Source organism: Salvia miltiorrhiza, chromosome 3, assembly GCF_028751815.1.
Source record: "Salvia miltiorrhiza cultivar Shanhuang (shh) chromosome 3, IMPLAD_Smil_shh, whole genome shotgun sequence".
In the NCBI taxonomy this organism is placed as follows: Eukaryota; Viridiplantae; Streptophyta; class Magnoliopsida; order Lamiales; family Lamiaceae; genus Salvia; species Salvia miltiorrhiza.
Window position 1 is genome coordinate 47,037,947 of NC_080389.1, and position 22,247 is coordinate 47,060,193.

At 35.7% G+C, this 22,247-nt stretch overlaps 1 protein-coding gene across 2 annotated transcripts; it reads left to right on the forward strand.

Annotated features, from left to right (window-relative positions):
* Window positions 1-18,492: 18,492 nt before the first annotated feature.
* LOC131016166 (caffeic acid 3-O-methyltransferase 1) lies at window positions 18,493-21,260 on the forward strand. 2 transcript variants are annotated; one of them, XM_057944793.1, is made up of 4 exons: window positions 18,493-19,206; window positions 20,215-20,525; window positions 20,587-20,651; window positions 20,733-21,260. In XM_057944793.1, the coding sequence occupies exons 1-4, from the start codon at window positions 18,785-18,787 to the stop codon at window positions 21,027-21,029; spliced, it is 1,095 nt and encodes a 364-aa protein (XP_057800776.1). In that variant the 5' UTR covers window positions 18,493-18,784; the 3' UTR covers window positions 21,030-21,260. The 2 variants fall into 2 exon arrangements, with proteins under 2 accessions (XP_057800776.1, XP_057800775.1); XM_057944792.1 differs by having other exon boundaries at window positions 20,587-21,260.
* Window positions 21,261-22,247: the final 987 nt, after the last annotated feature.

Here is a 22,247-nt window from a genome sequence, read left to right on the forward strand (position 1 = left end):
CCAGATGGTTTGCATACTGATACTTTCCCATGCATATTTCTATCCAGCGTCATGCATATCTGGGTTTATCTTTATGCATATTGGTGTACAATCATATGCATAATTTTGACGACGGCCGCGGGAAAAAAAAATGGATTTTCAATTTAAAAAAAAAAATTGAAATGACCATTTTACCCATCCGTGTTTTTGGCCTTGGAAAGCTGCTGCCATGTGGCGCGCTTCATACCCCCACTGTGTGGTCCAAAATTTGGACCTATGTACTATGGGGAGAGTAGATACTAATGTGACCCCCTATTTTTAATGAGACCCGAGGCATGATCTCGTGCATTTATTTCATCAATCCTATGACTGATATTGTATTTAGAGGGAGAATTTTTTTTCTCAGGTTTTGAATTCTGGAGGGAGCAAAATATTTTAAATTTCGTAATTCATCAGTATATACTGCATTGTTCATCGGTATTTACTTTCTTGTTCATCAGTTTATATGTCTTATTCATTACCAATTTTTAAAATTTCGTTATTTATCAGTATATACTGCCTTGTGGCCCTTGTTCATCAGTATATACGTCTTATTCATTATATACTCAGTGTCTCACAAAAAATAGGGGGTCTCACTGATATATATATATATATATATATATATATATATATATATATGTATATGTATATATTAGGAGCGGACCATGTAGATCCACCAATGATGAATTCAAGATTTTTAAATTGAGGGTGCAAAAATAATTTCATCAGCATAAAAGTAAAATATATTTAATGTTACAAATAGTACATCCCAAAATATTGTTAAAAATACAAAAGAAAATTACATAACTATTTAATTTATCTTTCGACGAGTATTCATTTCTTCAAAGCGTTTCACAACCTCATCATCGAATACTTGTAAAAATATATCTTTCTTAATGAAAGTAACAAAACTATCATTTAGAACTTGATCTCTCATGCTATTTCGCAACTTATTCTTGACATAAGTCATTTCAGAAAACACTCTCTCAACACTTGCAGTAGCAACAGGAAGAAGTAACAGCAATTTGATAAGTGGCATGTCTCTTTGTTTTAACAAGCTTCGTCAAAAGAGAACTACCCATAATCTTTTTTCATATCTTCTATAAATATATCAAGTTGACATTCAAGAGTTATCAAATCAACGCTTGAAAATTCGAAAGAATAAAACGTTGCAAGTTTGATCTCTTTTCATATCTTCTATAAATATATCAAGTTGACATTCAAGAGTTATCAAATCAATGCTTGAAAATTCGAAAGAATAAAAAGTTGCAAGTTTGAGTACATTTTCCTCATCAAAAGAAGAGAAACCATCTTTAGGATTTAAGCGAGTCGGGCATGTAAGCAACTTCATATTGACCTCATCAAATCGATTGTCAAGTTCTTGAAGTAGTAAATCAATTACTTCTACAAACACATCAACTCAGAAATGGTGAAGATATGAAACTTGTTGAGCAAAACGCTTTGATCTTCCTTAAGGGACATAACGAGCCTCCATATCTGGAACCCTAATGTCATTCTAAATGAGTTTTCCATCAATTCTCCCTCATTTTATGTATACAACTTTTGTCAAAGTGACAAGTCTCACAGCACCAACAATATCTTGATCCTTTCTTTGCAAAGCAAGACGTACACAGATCATTAGTGTATCCAAATATGTTGTTGCGCCTATGTTTTTGTTCTTTTTTAAATGTTGTTGCATTAATCTCAATTCAACTTGTGCAGCGTTTTGTATTTAATTAAGATTTGTTTTGATGGGATGATGTACTAACCGTGTAAAAGAAAGAAATAGTGGATGATGGACTTTTCAAAAAATTGGGCCATCAGAAATACATAATTTACTATTTCAATTCGGGTAATTACACTTTGAATAGGGGATGCATATTTTAAATTTAAAATAATATATATATATATATATATATATATATATATATATTAATACTATTAAAACTGTTTTTGGGGGGATGCAGTTGTACCCCCTTGTTCTACATTGGATCCGCCACTGAAATTCACCCTTTTATCATAGTAGTATATAGATCCAAATATAGACCATACAATGTGTGTATGTGGCCCACTAGGTTCGTGACACGTGGTAGATGCTTTATAAGAGCTTTCAAGGCGAAATACATGCAGGAGTAGAATAAGAATATAATTCATAAAAATTAATATATATATATATATATATTATTTTATTTATTTTATCGATTTTTTTTTACTTTTTTGGCATGACTGCCATCAAAATCATGCATATAATTGAACACAAATATGCATAACGTTGGATAAAAATATGCATGGTGAGGGGTCGCATAGTGATATATTCACACGTATAATTTTATTTAACGTTATGCATATTTGTGTTAATGTTTATGCATATTGTATTCAATTATATACATAATTTTGACAGCGGGCGTGCCAAAAAAAATAAATTTTCGACAAAAAAAAGTCTTTAAAAAATTATTCCCTCCGTCACATTACAATTGTCTCATTACTTTTGGGCACGAAGATTAAGAAATATGTAGAAAGTAAATAAAGTGGATTGTGGAAATTATTTAAATATTAGGTATAGAGAGAGATTATATTGCCAAAAAAGGAATGAGACATTTGTAATGGGGCATCAAATTATGGAAAGGGGGACATTTGTAAAGGGACAGAAGGAGTAATTTTTTCCAAAAATTTTATTCTTACTATACCCCTGCATGTATTTTGCCTTGAAAATGCATCTACCAAAAATTTTATTCTTACTATACCCCTGCATGTGGCCCATATTTAGACCTATATACTATGAGGAGAGTGAATATTACAGGATCTCATCTCTCAGCCATTGATCATGATCTATCGAACGGTAAATAATTAAGTTTAAATTTCACATCCAAATTTTTGATGAACGTATCGATAATTAGGGGTGGGAAGATAGGGTTCGGGTATAGGGTACCCAATTACCCGACCCGAAAAAATCGGGTATCGGGTACCCTATACCCGAAAAATTAGGGATCGGGTTCGGGATCGGGTATTTAAGGTGGGGAAAAATCGGGTATCGGGTATACCCGAAATACCCGGTTTTTTATTAAATATATATTAAATTATTTAATTAGGGGTTACATTTTCGATTTTTTTTTAAAAAAATCGGGTATTAGGGTCCTAATACCCGATTAAGGAAAATCGGGTAACCTAATACCCGAAATACCCGATTTTCACAGTTTGACCTAAAACATGCAATTTTGACCGGGTAATTTAGAGTACCCGAATACCCGACTCGGGTACCCGAGTCGGGTATTAGGGTACCCGATTTTTTTTTCGGGTTCGGGACCGGGTATCGGTTTTCCACCTTAATCGGGACCGGGTACCCGATTTTTTTGGGTAGGGTACCCGATCCCGACCCGATTCCCAGCCCTATCGATAATTGTGTTGAACGTATCCAGTTTCGAACCCCAAAAACCCCAAACGTTCAATAAAATTATTGGTATGTTCAACCGTGTTACTGACATGTTCAATGTTTCTCCTTTTCTTGTATAAGCTCATTTTCTTGTAGAACCCAACCATATATATATATATATATATATATATATATATATATATATATATATAGGGTCAAGTTAAACAAAGAATGACCCTATCTATAGAGAATAGAGATTAAATCTAGTCCCTAGAAAATGCTGGATCATGCGGTTCCAATTAAATCTGCCAGCATTTTTTAATTAGCATTTTCCATGTTTGAAAATACATTTTAATTAGAATTAGGGCATTTTGGGTAACTTTACAAGCTAGTAAAAACGGAAGGTCCAGAATTTACTCCTATTAACCACGTCGTCTCCCACAATTTCTGAACAGAACCACGATCAGTAGGGGTTTCTGCCTTTTCGACGACAGGTAGGGTTTCATTTGAAGTTTCGATTTTTCAACAAACAAATCGATTCATACTCCGGCTGTTCGATAATTTTTTTTGTTATTTTTGAAGAATCGCCGGCGACTTGTTCGAAAAGGGGCAGGGTTTGAAGATCTGCTGAAATCAAACGGGTATGTTGATGTTTTTCTATTTTTTTGGCCTCTTCATGTAATTGAACAACCGATTGAACAAAAAGTATTTAGATTTTTGCTTCGAATACTTTGATTTTCTGTTTCGAACAACTGATTGTTGTTGACGATGAAGAAATTGTTGGGAAAATTGAAAGTCTTTCGAGATTATGAGATTTCATATATTGGGATTTCAGTTTTTGAATATGATTTTCTGTTTCGCTTGTTTTTGCATACTGTGTTCGCCGATTTGAATCACGCTTGGTGGATCTCAATAATCAAGGTATTGTGTTTCGAATTTTTTTTGGATTTTCTATCTCATTTTTCAAATAGGGTTTATGATTGTGGTTATATTGTTTAATATATGCATTTGTATTGACTGGATGATGGAACTTTTTTATGCTAAATTTTGAACTATTCTTGAACAGATTTGGTCCACCTTGTTTAATTATCAGGTTGTTTTATAGTTTTGGTGAATTTGTGTGTTTGGCGTTAGTTTTTACATGGAAATCACTTCAAAATCATTGTTGCCACAGCCGGCGATGTACCCCTCAAGGCCTGCAGGAAGATGTGCAAGAATAGGGCCTACGCGCTTGGATGTGGCGTCTCGCCGCGGAGCAACCACAGATCAAGACGGAGGCTAGATTATGACGAGAGGGAGATTGCTGCAGGAGACGAAATATTGGCCAAGTCGATGTACCGAATCCTCCTCCAATGGCAGCAGCAATCAGCCTCCACAAAGGGGACACCCTAAATTGCAAGCCTGCTATTGGAAGTGAAGGTGCTGGAAAAGGTGCTGGAAACAACTAGGAGTAGTTATAAGAATAATTTGTTCATTGAAAAAATATGTGTTGTTCATTTAAAATTTGTGATCTGTTTATTTACAAAAGTATGTTCTGTTCATTTAGAAATTGTAATCTGTTCATTTACAAATTGTGATTCTTCGTTACCACACGTTCGAAATATTTATCTGAGTGTTCAATTTATTCTTTATATTTGTTCAAAATGTTTATTGCATTATTTGATAAACATCTTATTTTTTTCCAGTCACATGTTCGCAATTTTTCCTTGATTGTTCAATTTATTCTCTATATTTGTTCAAAATATTATATCTTAGGCCAACTTTAAGCAATGGAGAGAGTTAATAGTTGGAGTTAATATAACATATTAATTAAGACTACATGTTAAACTTCAAACTCTAATTGAAATTCATGTTTGGATGTGTCCTCGGTTTGAAACATCATCATTTTCGCTAGTGAGCTAGTGTTGTTCGAATTTTTATTCTAGCTCATAATTTTGTGGATTTCGTGAATTGCAATTAACTATGGTGTGGGATCTTGAAAGTTACACTTGTTGAAGATGTTTATTTAATTGCTATATGAAATGATGCTACAACCTCAGAATCCTTTGAGATATTATGGATTAAAAGATGGTGACTTCATTTATAGAAAATAAAAGAATTGGGAATTTTGAACATAAAACATTTCGAACAGGCGTCAAAAAGTTACGAACATCTAAAATATAATTTTTGAATTTTACTTGCTGACATAAAATATTTAACATAAAGCATTTTGAACAAACGTAAAAAAATTACGAACACCTTGATAAAATATTCGAATTTTTTCTTGCTAACATAAAATATTTCAATAAGCATACAAGAAAGGACAATTTTTCTGAATTCTACATAATTTGATACTTATATTTTACTTAAAATATAAAAAATAATCTGATAAATCAGTGAAAATGTGAAAGTAATTTTTTTCGTGTTCAACTCGATCCAAAATAACATACATAATAATAAATCTTTAGCAAAAAGTCATCCAAGAAATAAAAAAAAAATTCATTGGCACATTAACCAAATAATTAAAAAGAAAACAAATTATTGAATTCACCATATAAACAAACGAAGACATAGCAGTACTATATAATTTATTTCGTGACTATGGAACAGAAGATAAAGATTTTTAATGAGAATATATGTGATGATAACAAAAGAAACGGTTGCATAACAGATTTTACGTGAAGATTGGGATATTTAATATCTTACCAAATATAAATGAATCAATAGAATCTTCAATGTATTAATTATCGATTTTCATGAATATGTATATTACTAGTTTGACCTTATCGATTAAAAATATGGCAATAAGTCCGAAAATAATATAACCGTTAGATTGGTAAATTTTAATGATCAAGATTAATTCTCCTTTCTCTATATATTTGTCATTCTCTGTTTAACCTTTCTATATATATATATATATATATATATATATATATATATATATATAGGGGAGGGCTACAGTAAAAACACTTCTTAAAATATAAATATAAATGTTTTTTAATGTACGAATTTTATCCAACAGGGTTACGAATTCATCCAACATGGTTACGAATTATGAAAACTAAATTTTTGCTACCTTTGGGATTCGAACCCAGGACCACGAATTCATCCAAAAGGGTTACGAATCAACCGTAGATCTTGATGATCTAAGGGCTGAAAATCATTTATATTTTATACACTTAAGAGTGTTTTTATTCTAGCCCTCCCCTATATATATATATATATATATATATATATATATATATATATATATATATATATATATATATATATATAGGGTGCGGTTATAGTGAGAACCACAATTATCGTGAGATCATAAGAACCAATAAAATTACTGCATCTGCTATACAAATTAATGCATCCGCTATTAAATTTAATGCATCCGAAAAAAATAATTTTTTTGCTCCCTTCAGGATTCGAACCCAGCACCTGCATCCATCCACCAAGATGATGCATCCACCGTAGATCTTGATGATCGAATGGCTTAAAATGGTTCTCCGTTCTTATTTTATTAGTGGTTCTTATTTGAACCTCTCCCTATATATATATATATATATATATATATATATATATAGGGTGCGGTTATAGTGAGAACCACAATTATCGTGAGAACATAAGAACCAATAAAATTACTGCATCTGCTATACAAATTAATGCATCCGCTATTAAATTTAATGCATCCAAAAAAATAATTTTTTTGCTCCCTTCAGGATTCGAACCCAGCACCTGCATCCATCCACCAAGATGATGCATCCACCGTAGATCTTGATGATCGAATGGCTTAAAATGGTTCTCCGTTCTTATTTTATTAGTGGTTCTTATTTGAACCTCTCCCTATATATATATATATAAGGGTTATACTGAGAATGCTATCTTTCGTGAGAAATGAGAATTACTCCCTCCGTCTCACAAAAACATGAACAAAGAGAAATGCACGGGTTTTAAGAAATGTTAGTTCAGAGTTAAAGTAAGTGAAAAATGGGTCCCACTTTAAAAGGTGTTGTGAGAGTAATGAATTAATTAAGGAAAAGTAGTGGTGGGCCATGATGTACTAAAATGGAAAGGTTCATGTTTTTGTGAGACACCCCAAAATGGAAAAACGTTCATGTTTTTGTTAGACGGAGGGAGTATTACATAAGTCAATACATAGTGTTGCATAAGCTCAGTATAATACTGCACAAATTTTTTACCTGGGTTCGAATCCTGGAAGGGGTGAATTTTTTTTCTAATTAATTGAATTTTGTTATCCTATCATTACAAGCAGCTTATGCAACATATATACTGGCCGATGCAATCATTCTCCATTCTCACCACATTTGTCCATTATCATTTGATAAATAAAAGATATTTTGATAAATAAAATGTAATGAGAATGAATTTAGAACGTTAGATTTTCAAATTCTATGGTTGATATTTACTTGGAGTGGGTGAAATTTAATCTGAGTTCGGATCCTGCAGGGTGCGAAAATTTTATTAATTAACATAATATCATTATTCAACACTTTATATTGTCTTAAAGCATCTCCAATGGGAGGTGCTATAAGAGGGCTCTATAAGGTGATCCCCACCTTAGTACCTCCCCTCCACAATGCAAAGGCTCTATCGGAGGCTCTTAAATCCCCATTTTCATTTAATCTCATTTCTACACTTCTATTTTAAAATTTGAAATTTTCATTGAAATTAAATCGCATTAACTTAAATGACACCAATTTCAATAACACATTTCTTTAAATTAAAATTACATTAAATTGAATTATGAAAATTAAAGTGATTAGAAAAATTGAAATTTTAAACAATTAAAAGATTAAATGGATCATTTTTAAAGTTAGCAAAAGCCAAAATTAACGTTTAATAGCTCAACCTATTTTTTAAAAGCAAAAACCCAATATTTTTAATTTTTTTGAACTTATTTTTTTGTTTTTGTTTTTCGCAATATCAAATTTATAATTGTGATTTTTTTTTATTTTTCAATATTCAATTAAAATTAATTTTTTATTATATTTATAAATATAATAATTGAATTAATATTAATTTTATATAAATATAAAAATTAAAAATATTTTCCCGTGCAATAGGATGCAAATGCTAGTTTTATTTATTTAGGTATTTGCTAAGTAAGATAATAAGATAATTAATACTATTGTTTGTGAAAAAGAAGAAGATAAAATTATAGATTAAATGAGCAAATTACAATTTCAACCTTACATAAATTTAAATAAATAAATTTAAAAAATATCTATTATTAGCATGCACTTTTCCCCACAAACGACTCCCTCTCCTTAAACTCCATCTTCTTCCACCAATTCTTGCCTCCAACCACTACCCCCTCCCCCAAACTTCATCTTCTTCGACCACTTATTGTCGCTGACCATCGCCTTCTCTATCCCCTCCCCCCAAATTCCATCTTCTTCTACCATCTTGTCGCCGACCATTGCTCTTTCCCTCTCAAACTCATCTACTTCCATCAATTGTTATCGAAGTCTAATATTCAACAAATTACCAGCCGTTTAATCTTCTATCAACTTTTTATAAATTATTCGCCTTCCAATATTAAAGAAAAAATTATTATAGTTGTCCAATCTTTCACCAATTTTCTTATCCACCTAACAACAATCAACACACGTACCTACACACAGAGGTACTCGCACATATATATTGAATCACCTATATTGAATCAGCACACTGGCAGCACCTCTGGCGCTACTGTTACTGGATGAAAAGGGTAATTTTGTTTTATGTCCATCTAATATGTACTCCCTCCGTCCACCAAAAATATGCCACAATTTCCTTTTTCGTCCGTCCACAAAAAATATGCCACTTCTATTTTTAGTAGTAGGGTCCACACAACTCCACTCACATTTAAAGTGGGACCCTTACTCCACTACCAACTTTACTCACATTTTCTTAAAACCCGTGCCGAAAGCAAAGTGGCATGTTTTTCGTGGACGGAGGGAGTACTACTCCCTCCGTCCTCTTGATAATGACTCATTACTTTTGGGTACGATTATTATAAAAAGAAGAGTGACTTAAGAGTAAAAGTGATAGAAAGTGGTGGAGCCCACAACTTTTTGTGATAAAAAGTGGTTTTCTTTTATGAAACAGGCCATTATCAATCTAACAGACTAACAAAGTAAGTGAGTTATTATCAATGGAACGGAGCGAGTACTATTAACAGAGGGTTTAAGTTTCCTATGTGACCTTATCAAAGCTGCCATATACACACTAAGGCCCCGTTTAATATCTAAGTTGAGATAAAATATGATAAATAAAACTTAGATAAAATAATATGAATTGGGTGAGATCATTATTATTTACTCCCTCCGTCCCGTTAATGAAGTCCCCTTTCTTTTGGGCACGAGTATTTAGGAGAATAGTATTAAGAAAAAAGTTGTATGGCCACATATTTATGGGTTTGTTAATTAAATTTTAAGCATGGTTAACAGTCCTCTTCCATTTGTTGTTGCCGGTGGTGGGCGAGCAGCCGGAATAGTGAATGCCGCCGGTGCGAGTCGCCAGAACAGTGAACAGAGAAGAGAGCTTATGAATACCACAACTTCTAAACACCAAAACACCATAATTTCGATACAGTGATACAGTGAGACGAGGAGAGAAATCTTTCAATTATGAACACCAAAACACAAATCAAAAAATGGAAATCTTTCAATTTCTGAAATTAAAACAACAAAAATAAAAAACTAACAATTATGAACACCAAAACACCACCATCTCTCGGCCGACGGCGAGAGGTGGTGGGCGAGAGCCGGAGGCGGAGGGCAGCGACAGTTGCGGCGGCGCAAGGGTGGAGGCGAGCCCTAATTTCTGGAAAAAAAAAAGAGTAGGAGAGAGGAGGCAGCCGAGGGCGAGAGGTGGTGGGCGAGAGCCGGAGGCGGAGGACAGCGGCTGCTGCGGCGGCGCAAGGGTGGAGGCGAGGCTAATTTCCGGCGAGCCCTAATTTCTGGCAAAGAAAAAAAAAAGAGTTGGAGAGAGGAGGTGGGAGGTGGGAGATGCCCCTCAAGCTTCGATTTCCGGCGTCCGCCCCTCAAGCTTCGATTCACGCTCCTCAAGCTTCGATTCACGCTCCTCCGCCCCTCAAGCTTCGATTCACCTCTCTCCCCCGACTGACGCTCACACATCAACACCAACTGCACAAGCCAACACAACAACACCTCTCTCCGCGAACCGCCGCTGCTGTGCTCGATTTCCGGCGAGGCAGCAGGAGCTCCACCTTCGTCGCTCCATCTGGTCGGATTTGAAGGTTTCTGGAATTGGGAAAGGAAAACGGGCGGCGGTCGTAGGGAAAGGAAGGCCGGTGGCGTGAGGGAAGGAAGGCCGGCGGCGAGCCTTGTTTCAGAGAGAAAAGGCGAGGAGAGAGAGAGAGAGGGGAAAGGAGGGAGGCGGTGAAATTGGGGGTTGGGTGGAGACCCTCGCCGCTGCTGAGGGGCCGGCGAGTCGCCGCCCTTATTCCTGCTGAGAGGCGGTGGAGGCGGCGAGGCGGTGGAAGGTGGAGGCGGCGAGGCGGTGAAAGAAGAAGAGGAGAGAGGGGGGAGATTACGATTTGAGAGAAAAGAGAGAAGTGAGGAGAGAGAGAGAGGCATGTGGGTTGGTTTGTGAGAGTAGAGAGAGATATAATTAAACCTATTAATTGTATGCTAATTAATGCCAAAAAAGGAAAGGGGACTTGAATATTGGGACGGCCCAAAAAGGAATACGGGACTTGAATATTGGGACGGAGGGAGTACATGTGTTTGGTAGATACTCCCTCTGTCCCGCTATTCAAGTCTCGTTTCTTTTCGGCACGGAGATTAAGGAGACTAAAATTAAGAGTTAAATTGTGTCTTCAAAAAACTTAATGTTAGTTTAATTAAGCACAGCACCACCGCCGGTAAATCACCACCGCACCACCGCCTGCACCACCGCCGGTAAATCACCACCGCACCACCGCCTGCACCACCGCACCACCACCGGTAAATCACCACAACCCCACCCAAATCGAGCTCATAAATCTGCAACCCACCCAAATCGAACTTAGAAATCAAACGATTTCCCCCAACCAAATCTGCAACCCAAATTAGGGGTTATGGTTTTGCAGAGGGTTAGGGGAGATCAGAGGTGAGAGGCAGAGGCGTAGGCGGAGGAGATCAGAGGGAGGAAAAGGGCGGCGACGAGAATTGTTGTCGCTCAGCCAAGGGACAGATCCGGCAGGCGAAGGAGGAGAAGGTGCTGGTGGAGGCGCAGAGAGAGAGAGCCGAGAGTCTCTTTGCAGATGGAAGCCAGGATAGGGCAGAACCCTGGTCGCCGGAAAACGAGCGGCGAGGTGCTGCGGTCACCGATGAGAGAAGTGACAGATCTGGCGTCCAACAGAGAGAAGGCGACGGAGGAGAAGGTGAGGGCGGAGAAAGGCTTCCTCCGACGACGAGCAGGGAAAAGGCAAGTGGAGGAGAAGACGGCTAGGGCGGTGAAGGTGGAGGAGAAGGCTTCCTCCGGCGACGAGCAGACGACGGCGGTGGAGACTCAGGCGCAGAGAGAGAGAGACGAGAGAAAGAGAGATAGAGAGAGAGATAGAGAATAGAGGGGAAAACAATTAATTAAGGGTTTATTAGTTGAATAATTAGTGATCTCATTTAATGTTAAGCATCCCCTTATTATTTCCTTTTTAGGAAACGAGACATTATCGGTGGGACAACCCAAAAAGAAAAATGGGACTTGAATAGCGGGACGGAGGGAGTAAAATATAATTTTAAGATAGACAATATTCTTGTTCGGTAGATAAAATATAACTCTAGATTAAATTACTAAATTACTATTTTGACCTCCAAAAAAAAGTCAAATATTGCTTAATGTTTCAACCTCACTCCCTCTGCCTCAACATCAAACACGTCACTCCATCTGCCTCAAATTGGAACATGTCTCACCCATTCCTTTCTCTTCAACATCAAACCACTCTCTCTCTCTATTCGACTGAAACAGACCCTTCCGCCGCCGTCCTCCCCCTCCCCCTCCCCACCGGCATCCTCCCCCCCTCTTCCCCACATCAAACACGTACGTCTCACCCACCCATTTCTTCGTCAACATCGAACCCCTTCCCCTTTGTTGGGTATCTTCGCCTAGCCAGGGTTACACCACTTGGTTCCCGAACCTCCTGTCTCCCCCACTCGTGCTCAAACACTTGATCTTCCCTGCTCGGAGCGAATTCTCTGCTCGCCGCGATTCCTCTGGTCAGGAGCGAGACGATCCCTCTGGTGTTGGAAGACTCGGCTCCTCTGGCAGCGGGGACGTGATTCCTCTGGCCTTGATTCCACTGGCCTCGATCCCTCTGGCAACAGGGACGGGACTCCTCTAGCAGCGGGGAAGTGATTCCGCTGGCACTCGATCCCTCTGACCAGGAGCGCCTCGATTCCTCTGGCAGCGGGGACTGGAGTCCTCTGGCAGTGGGGACTTCGCTGGCGCCTCTCTGATTCCTCTGGCGCTGGAGACTCCGCTGGCGCCTCTCTGATTCCTCTGGCGCTGGAGACTCCGCTGGTCACTTGATCCACTTCGCTGCAACTCCTCCTTCTTCTTCACCTCTTAATACCTGCAAAACACAGAGTAGAACCAGCAAGTAAAAAGAACAACAGAAAACATAAAGAAAGGAAGAAAACGAGAAATCAGAGGAATCTCAATGTGGGAAAATGTGTCCTCAGGACACTTTTGGCTCAGATTTTCCCACGATAGACTTGGCTCTTCCAGCAGCTCAATGATCACGGTTCAAAGGGAACAGAAGAAACAGATCAGCACTCAGATCTCTCGATTGCACAGCCACCAGCAGCAGGAATCCGATGGTCAGGATTCCGATGACTTGCTCACCCACACAGTATCACCAAACCAGGAAACCGATGGACAGGAATCCGGTGATACAATCACTCAATCGAAGCGAAGCTCACACCCACAGTCACCAATCAGGAAACCACGAACAGGAATCCGACGACACTTCAAGAAGGAATAGCAGAGCCTTCTATTTCAGACGGTGTGTAAAACTTCCTAACCATTGAGAGACATGCTGTAGGGATAAAAAGGGAGTGGTGGTCATTGGGAAGGAGGGAGAAGCATTGAAGTCGGAGGTGGGAATCGAGGAGACGGGCAGTGGAAAAGATGGAGCGGCGCAGATGGGATAGTGGGCTATAGGGTTTTGGGAAAAGGGCCGGGTAACAGATTTGGGCTGGGGAATTAAAGATCATTGGGCCAACTCTCCACACTTGAATAGCGGGACGGAGGGAGTAAAATATAATTTTAAGATAGACAATATTCTTGTTCGGTAGATAAAATATAACTCTAGATTAAATTACTAAATTACTATTTTGACCTCCAAAAAAAAGTCAAATATTGCTTAATGTTTCAACCTCACTCCCTCTGCCTCAACATCAAACACGTCACTCCATCTGCCTCAAATTGGAACACGTCTCACCCATTCCTTTCTTCTTCAACATCAAACCACTATCTCTCTCTATTCGACTGAAACAGACCCTTCCGCCGCCGTCCTCCCCCTCCCCCTCCCCACCGGCATCCTCCCCTCCTCTTCCCCACATCAAACACGTACGTCTCACCCACCCATTTCTTCGTCAACATCGAACCCCTTCCCCTCTCTTCTTCTTCGACTGAACCAGACCATTTCGTCGTCGTCCTCCCCTTTCCCCTCCCTCGCCGGAATCCTCCCCTCCCCTCGCGCGAAATTGTTGCGCCCTGCTACCTTCAAACACTTTTTCTCAAGAGGGCATATGGGCAGCAGATAGAAAAATAGAAAAACGTCGAATTTGATTTGAGGGGTAGATTCGCGAGAATTTTTTAAACTTAGCACTCCAGCTTAGCTAACCAGGGAGTACCCTGGGCTGTGTTTACTCGCTGGAACAGTGATTTAGGCATGGGCCAGATGTTTAACGTGGGCTTTTTGTTTTATTTTACTCGACTGTTAAACGGAAATATTAGCCCAGATAAGGAGCTAATATAGCCATAACAAGGCTATCAAATTGGGGCTAAGGAGAGAGTGTGAGTTCATATCTTAAAAAACAAACATAGAAATTATAATATACACTTAATAGACTGTGGAAATACTAATTGTCATGCTCTCTATTATAGTTTCTTAAAAAACAAATATAGAAATTATAATATACACTGTTTGATGACCCTAGATAAAGCAAGATAGATAAATAATTATATCTTATCTAAATGTTTGATAGCAATATTGATTAACAAGAAGATCCGTATTAAGCGAGAGACCCGCTCTTATATCATTGTTCCACTGAAAAATTTACTATCTCCTCCCCCGGTATTATTTATCTAAATTTTATTTGTCTAAATTTTATTTATCACTCTTTATCTCAATTTGTATATCACCGTGGAAATACGTACTAATTGGCATGCTCTCTATTATAGTTTTTGATCCATTAACTAATAGTCTAATATGATATTTGTATTTGTAGAAATTTCAAGATGCATGAGTCCATTGGATTCAACAACGCGGTTTGATTTAAAATTGTACTCAAATTGTATACGTTCCAGAAGAAGCGCCAAAACAAGATGAAGTCGTACCTTATCTGGAAGAGCATAAAGGGTTAGGTAACGATTCTATTTTGGTTTTCTTTGTAGCATTTAATATTATATATATATATATATATATATATATATATTGAGAGAAATATTAATATATATTTTTTTCTTATTTTCCCTAAACTTGGGTACAATCGGATTGACCCGTATCCAAAATAGTATTATTTATAAGTAGGACTGTAAACGAGTCAAGCTACTTGTGAGTTATTCGATCTTCGATTCGATTAAAGCTCGATTGGTAATTTAATGAGCAGCTCGTTTAGTTAAACGAGTCAAGCTTGAGTATTTACTCCGCTCGTTAGCTCGTGAACAAACTCGTTAAGTGACTTATCTTAAAAACATAAGATTTTTAATTAAATGTCTTATATTTTACTGTATACTATAATTAATAATATTTGAATTAAGTATCTAATTAACATCATTTATTTACAAGAAAATAGTAAACACATTACATTGTTGTGAATAAAATAACTTATATATTTGAAAAATAACTTATGTATTAGGAAAATAATTAAAATTTTAAATAAAAAATTAAATTCAAAAAGCTCAATTAGGCTCGGCACTGTATTCGACTCGATTAAAGCTTGATTGATAATTAAACGAGCAACTCTATTAGCTAAACGAGTCAAGTTTGAGCAAGACATTATTCGGCTCGACTCGACTCGATTACACCCCTATTATAAGGTTTGAGTCAGAATACGAGTTCAGATCAAGGTGCGATTGAGGGTCTAAGTGAGGATGTAACCCGATTGTACGGTACACTCGGTTGTATCCAAGACCTCCTCTTCCTTCAATGCTCCCGTGGTTATTGTTGAACGAGTCGGCCGGAAATATGGTTCAACACCCTAAACTTTTGGTGGTTAGTATAGAACATTAGAACTTCGTATGTTCCGCGTTTAGATTAAACCAACCACCCAAATCTATAATATATTATAAATAAAATTTGTATTTGAAATCAATTTTAAGATTAAATGGTAATTGTCTCCAAGGAGACACCATGCGGTGCGACCTCCTGTGTGTGAATAGTAAGGTTCCGGGTTCAAACCTACTGCTCCCTCTCCCTAACTCTCCAAAGTAAAAAAAAATGATTAAATAGTAATTTTGTGATTATAATAAAATTAAAAGTTTATTTATAAATTAGTATATATATATATATTATCTTTTTTTTTATCTTTTGAAATTGTAAAATTCGGCTAATTATAAAATATTTTATATGCACACGGCAAGAGTTTTAATTTGATATATTTTATGTAAATATTAATTTTAAAATATAAAAATTATATTTATTTAATAATTAAAATTTAACAAAATATTATCTCATCTCTTATTTTTTTTGAATAAATCTATTTTTTATTTTTTATTTTCACTTTTTTCTTTTAACTTATTTTATTTTCTTTTTATAATATTAATTTTTATTATTGTGAACTGTCCTTTATTTTTATTTCAACTCAAATATATTCGGTTAAAATAATATTTTTTTTTATAAATATGAAAAAATTATAAAAATATTTCTCATACATTGTATGCATTGCAGGTGTGTAAATGCCAGTAACTTATTAACATATGCATGAATATGATTTTGAGTATAATCTTGATCCATCTTATAAATTTAATTAGCAAGATAAGTCACATTCCTACTTTCATTGACTGAAAATTTCGTAATTTTTCAGTCAACGGTAAGTACGGCTAGCAATTGACTTTTATTTTTTTTAGTTGTATTTTGAATTTCCCAATTTGAATAGATGGACTAATTCTTCGATGTAGAGTCCAAACGACAGGCAGGAATTAAAGAGGATGGAACTAAAGAGGAATTACAACAACCAACTTTTCTCTTTATTTTTTATTAGCAGGTATGACCAACTAAAACCAGTTATTTCATTTAAAAAATTAATTTTGTATTTATTTGAATAATAATTTATAAATTTCGTTAAAAATTATGAGCTTGTGCTAGTTTAACTTTATCCCTAATTAGAAAAATGACTTCAACATAAAGATTGAGCCTTAGAAATAAAATTTATAATCCAGCGTAGAATTGTGTACGTAAATGTTTATATATAGGGAGAGGTTCAAGAAAGAATCACTAAATAAAAGAAGAACGAAGAATTATTTTCCGTCATTCGATCATCAAGATCTACGGTGAATGCATCATCTTGTTGAATGAATGCAAATTTTGGGTTCAAATCCTAAAGGGAGCATTTTTTTTAGTGCATTAATTTTAACAGCGAATGCATTAACTTTTACAGTGGATGCATTAGATTTGATGGTTCTTACGTTCTCACAAATAATGTAGTTCTCTCTGGAACCACACCCTATATACATATATATATATATATATATATATATATATATATATAGGGGAGGGCTAGAATAAAAACACTCTTAAGTGTATAAAATATAAATGATTTTCAGCCCTTAGATCATCAAGATCTACGGTTGATTCGTAACCCTGTTTGATGAATTCGTGGTCCTGGGTTCGAATCTCAAAGGACAAAAATTTATTTTTCGCAATTCGTAACCATGTTGGATGAATTCGTAACCCTGTTGGATAAAATTCGTACATTAAAAAACGTTTATATTTATATTTTAATAAGTGTTTTCATTGTAGCCATATATATAGGGGAGGGGCGCTCCAATGAGACCCTCTAATTTTAGTGAGATCTAGGGCACGATCTGGTGCGTTTATTTTATCAATCCTATGGCTGATATTGTATCTGGAGGGTGATTTTTTTTCGCAGGGTTCGAATTCTGAAGGGAGCAGAATATTTTAAATTTTGTTATTCATCAGTATATACGGTCCTGTTCATCAGTATTTATGTCTTATTCATTACGAATTTAAAAAAAAAAATTCATCAGTATATACATCTTGTTCATTAGATATACATTTTATTCATTAGTATTATATGTCTTATTCATTGTACTCATGTTACACGAAAAATAGGAGGTCTCAATGGAAATGACTTAAGATTTGTAGGACAGTCGAAAAAAAAATTGACTCAAGATTCATGAGAGGAAGAAAGTATCAATTAGTCTTCTATCAAAAGAATGTGTTAATTGAGTAAAGAATGAAAAATGTATGAAAATGATAAGTAATAGTGTATTGAAATATATTATGGTATTGGTGGTTGGAGGTTATAGTGTCAACTTAAATAATAGGACAGTTGATTTCCACGAAAATGAAGCTTAAACAAATTACACATGTTTGCATAGTACAAACTGAAGAAAAAGAAATTGTGCACAACTTTCAATCGATGCGTGTCAATTTCAAAGAATGAGTACATGCAAACAAAATAAATGTAGTCATCACTGTAGAGTGTGTAGCTCAAACTTTGGCAAACTACAAGATTTGATTTCTATAATAACAATATATATATATATTGAGGTCCAAAATTGCAGAGCCAAAATTGTACCAGCATGAAAGGAGTTACCGATCGAGTTAGATGAACAACCTGTTTTTAAAAAAGTTATATTTGTATAATCTCGTGTCAATACTTAAAAATAACCATTTTGGTTAACAAAAGGTTAATGTTAACTATAGAAAAAAAAAAAAACTAATTTCTTTTCATTAATCTATGCACTTATAAATCATGAAGAAATACCGAAAGAACTAATTGCAATCAAAACAAGCAACTTGAAGAAAATGAAAGGTGGGTAGTGTGATCTTTCTATAGTGGGGTCTATTATTTCACCCACTACAAAGTTTGGTGAACTCAAAACACCATATATACTCATCTTTTCCCATCTCAAATAATCACCACCCACGCCACCCCACCCCACCCACCCCCCTCCCTTTTGATCAAAAAGCATTCACACAGATAATTCACCGAACAGGTGGCGACAATGGGTTCAACAACCAAGAATCCCCAAACCGCAGCCGTGAACTCCGATGAAGAAGAGAGCTTCCTCTTCGCCATGCAGCTGGCGAGCGCCTCCGTGCTGCCCATGGTGCTCAAATCCGCCATCGAGCTCGACCTGCTCGAGATCATCAAGAAGGCCGGCGCCGGCGCCTTCGTCTCCCCGGCGGAGGTCGCCGCGCAGCTCCCCACCACCAACGAGGGGGCCGCCGTGATGCTCGACAGGATCCTCCGCCTCCTCGCCAGTTACGCCATCCTCGAGTGCCGCCTGAAGACCCTCCCCGACGGCGGCGTCCAGCGCCTCTACGGCCTCGCGCCCGTCTGCAAATTCCTGACCAAGAACGACGACGGAGTTTCCGTCGCGCCCTTGGCGCTCATGAATCAAGATAAAGTGCTTATGGAGAGCTGGTCAGTTCGATTCCCTTTTTTTTCTCTTCAAATAAAAAATACCGTGGCTTTTGGCATTTCGAAATTTAATTTAATATTATATCATGAGGTGTGGAGAATAATGCAGCCATATTATAATTATGTGTTTTTATTTTGGTTCATTTCTATATATATATATATTTAGTGAAACACGTCACGTACGTTGAAAGGTATTTGGAGCCTTTGATTTTTTTTTTTCATTAATTTTTTCGTGATGGCGCAAATATATAATCATTTACCATAAAACAGTGTTCCTTTTAATTACGTCCATTACTCCCTCCATCCCACGAACCTTAACACATTTAATTTTGATACGGATTAAGTGTGTAATTAATAAAGTATAAAAGTGATAAAATAGGAGAGAGAATATAATAAAAATGATAAATTAGAAGAGAGAAGGTAATAATTACTATTACCTAATTTGAAAATGTGTCGAGATTCGTGGAACGGCCCAAAAGAAAAAAGTGTCAAGGTTCGTGAGACGGAGGGAGTATATAATATAACTGCGATTTCTACGTGAAATGCATTGGTTGGTTAAGTTATGCATGTGATTGGTTTATCGATTTTATTAGCTTAGGTTAATTATGCTAGTTTTTAAGCTTCGTTTAAGCTTCAATATGAACTCATTGTATTAAAGTGTAGGTAGCTCCCACTCCGATAGCCGATTTATTCGAAAATAGTGTGTAAAATTCTTAAGTTAAAATGGATGATTACGACATCTTATAAATTAGGTGAACAATATATATCTCTTTCATATAAGACTTTTATAGCGGTGGGCACCGCATTTGATCAGTTATTTACATTAGTATATTTTTGTATGTATATTGGGGTTGGTGAGCACTGGCTATAATTTATTTTGCTAGCTACAATAATATTAGTAATATTTTCTACAAAAAATGTTACTAATATATTATATGAAGCCTCCAGATTTTTATTTACACTATAAAAAAAGGGAAATTATTGATGTGAATGGTTTTTGTGGAAGAAAAGGTACCATCTAAAAGATGCGGTTCTTGATGGAGAGATTCCGTTCAACAAAGCGTATGGGATGAGTGCATTTGAGTACCATGGAACAGATCCAAGATTCAACAAGGTGTTCAACCAAGGGATGTCTGGCCACTCCACCATCACAATGAAGAAGATTCTAGAAACTTACAAAGGGTTTGATGGCCTCAATAGTGTGGTGGATGTTGGTGGAGGAATTGGAGCTACACTCCACATGATTGTTTCTAAATATCCTTCTATTAAGGGCATTAATTTTGATTTGCCCCATGTTATTGAAGATGCCCCATCTTATCCAGGTACTACTATTTAATTCATTTCCCCCTTTATTCATTCTTGGGAATAATTAATAAAATGCAGGTGTGGAGCATGTGGGTGGAGACATGTTTGTGAGTGTGCCTAAAGGGGATGCCATCTTCATGAAGGTAAAACCAAACCTCAAATTGATTAATTACCAAAACACCCCTCCTCCCATGAAACTCATTTTTGCCCTTAAATATTTGCAGTGGATCTGCCATGATTGGAGTGATGAGCACTGTCTGAAATTCTTGAAGAACTGCTATGATGCATTGCCACAAAATGGGAAGGTGATATTGGCTGAGTGTGTGCTGCCAGAGGCCCCAGACAGTGGGCTGGCCACTAAGAATGTTGTCCACATTGACGTCATCATGTTGGCCCACAACCCAGGTGGTAAGGAAAGGACAGAAAAGGAATTTCACAACTTGGCCAAAGCTGCTGGCTTCAAACACTTCAACAAAGCTTGCTGTGCTTACAATACTTGGATTCTGGAGTTGCTTAAATGAGGGGAAAAAAATTGCGAATCACAATTTTATTTGGAGGTGTGCTTGAATTGAATTGAATTTCCCAGTGTGCGATTTTATATTCCTTTCTTGAAGGATGCATAGTTAAAATTTTTAGAAAAGAGTACCCCCAAAAGAAGAAGAAGAAGAGTTAAATATTGCAAGATATTTTGCTTGTATAAGTTTGTATTCCCACTTTGCTCCATAAATAAAGTTTTAATTTTTTGCCTTGCCTTTTCTTGTTTTGGGATTATTGGGGGTTGTTGTGACATCAGAAACTAAATCATTTATTTAAAATTAATTATTTTAGATTTTAATTATCTTTAAAAAAATTTATTATATGTAAAGCTTATAAATTGTCTAGTCACGTCATTAATTAAATGAATAAATTTGAAAATTTTTAACTTTAAAAATAAAAAATTTATTCTCCAAATTTTTTTAATGCAAATTTGGGTTTTAGATAAAATATTTGCATATTGGATCTTATTGAATACTAGTAAATCCATTCGTGCGATGCACGATAAACATCGTAATTAATTGATATATTTAAATAAATAAATATTAATATTAAAAATAATTAAAATGTAAATAAATTCAAAATATATTTTAATAAATAAATAAAAATTTCATATAATTAACATAAATAAAAAGTTGCAGAAAGTGTGAGAGAAAATAATACTACTATATTTTATATTTTAAAATTTTCATATTTATTCTTTTTAAATTCATTTTTTATGATTTTTATACCATATTAAAGATCTTTTCACAGACTTAATTTAATATGCATATTGAATATTTTTTTCATGAATCAAATTTGACGATATTTAGGAAAAAAAAATTAATAAAAGAGAAAATTTATAAAAGAAAAGAGAGAAAAAAAAATAAGAAAAAAATTGGTAGAAGAAGAGAGAGAAAAAAAAAAGGAGGGGAAAAATGGAGGGAAAAACTCTTCTTTTATATTATTAGTATGACGCTCGTGCGATGCACGACCAATGTTAAAATTGAACGATATTTTAAATAAATTATACATATATTAAATATAATTTAAATATAAATAAATGCAAACATAAATCTCAATAAAAAATTGAAGTTATGAACAACATAAGCTCAATAAACACATGAGTTTGAAAACATTTGAATTTTCAATTTTTGAACTACCAATTAATTAATTATAATTGATAAAAATGAACAAATATAAGTTTAACCTTTTTAGTAGCCTTA

What these genes read in the sequence shown, in the direction of transcription:
- LOC131016166 (XM_057944792.1), top strand. Translation starts at nt 18,785, where the DNA reads ATGGGTTCAACAACCAAGAATCCCCAAACCGCAGCCGTGAACTCCGAT. An exon ending in AAAGTGCTTATGGAGAGCTG is followed by an intron (nt 19,207 to 20,214) that starts GTCAGTTCGATT and finishes GTGGAAGAAAAG; the next exon opens with GTACCATCTAAAAGATGCGG. An exon ending in AGATGCCCCATCTTATCCAG is followed by an intron (nt 20,526 to 20,586) that starts GTACTACTATTT and finishes AATAAAATGCAG; the next exon opens with GTGTGGAGCATGTGGGTGGA.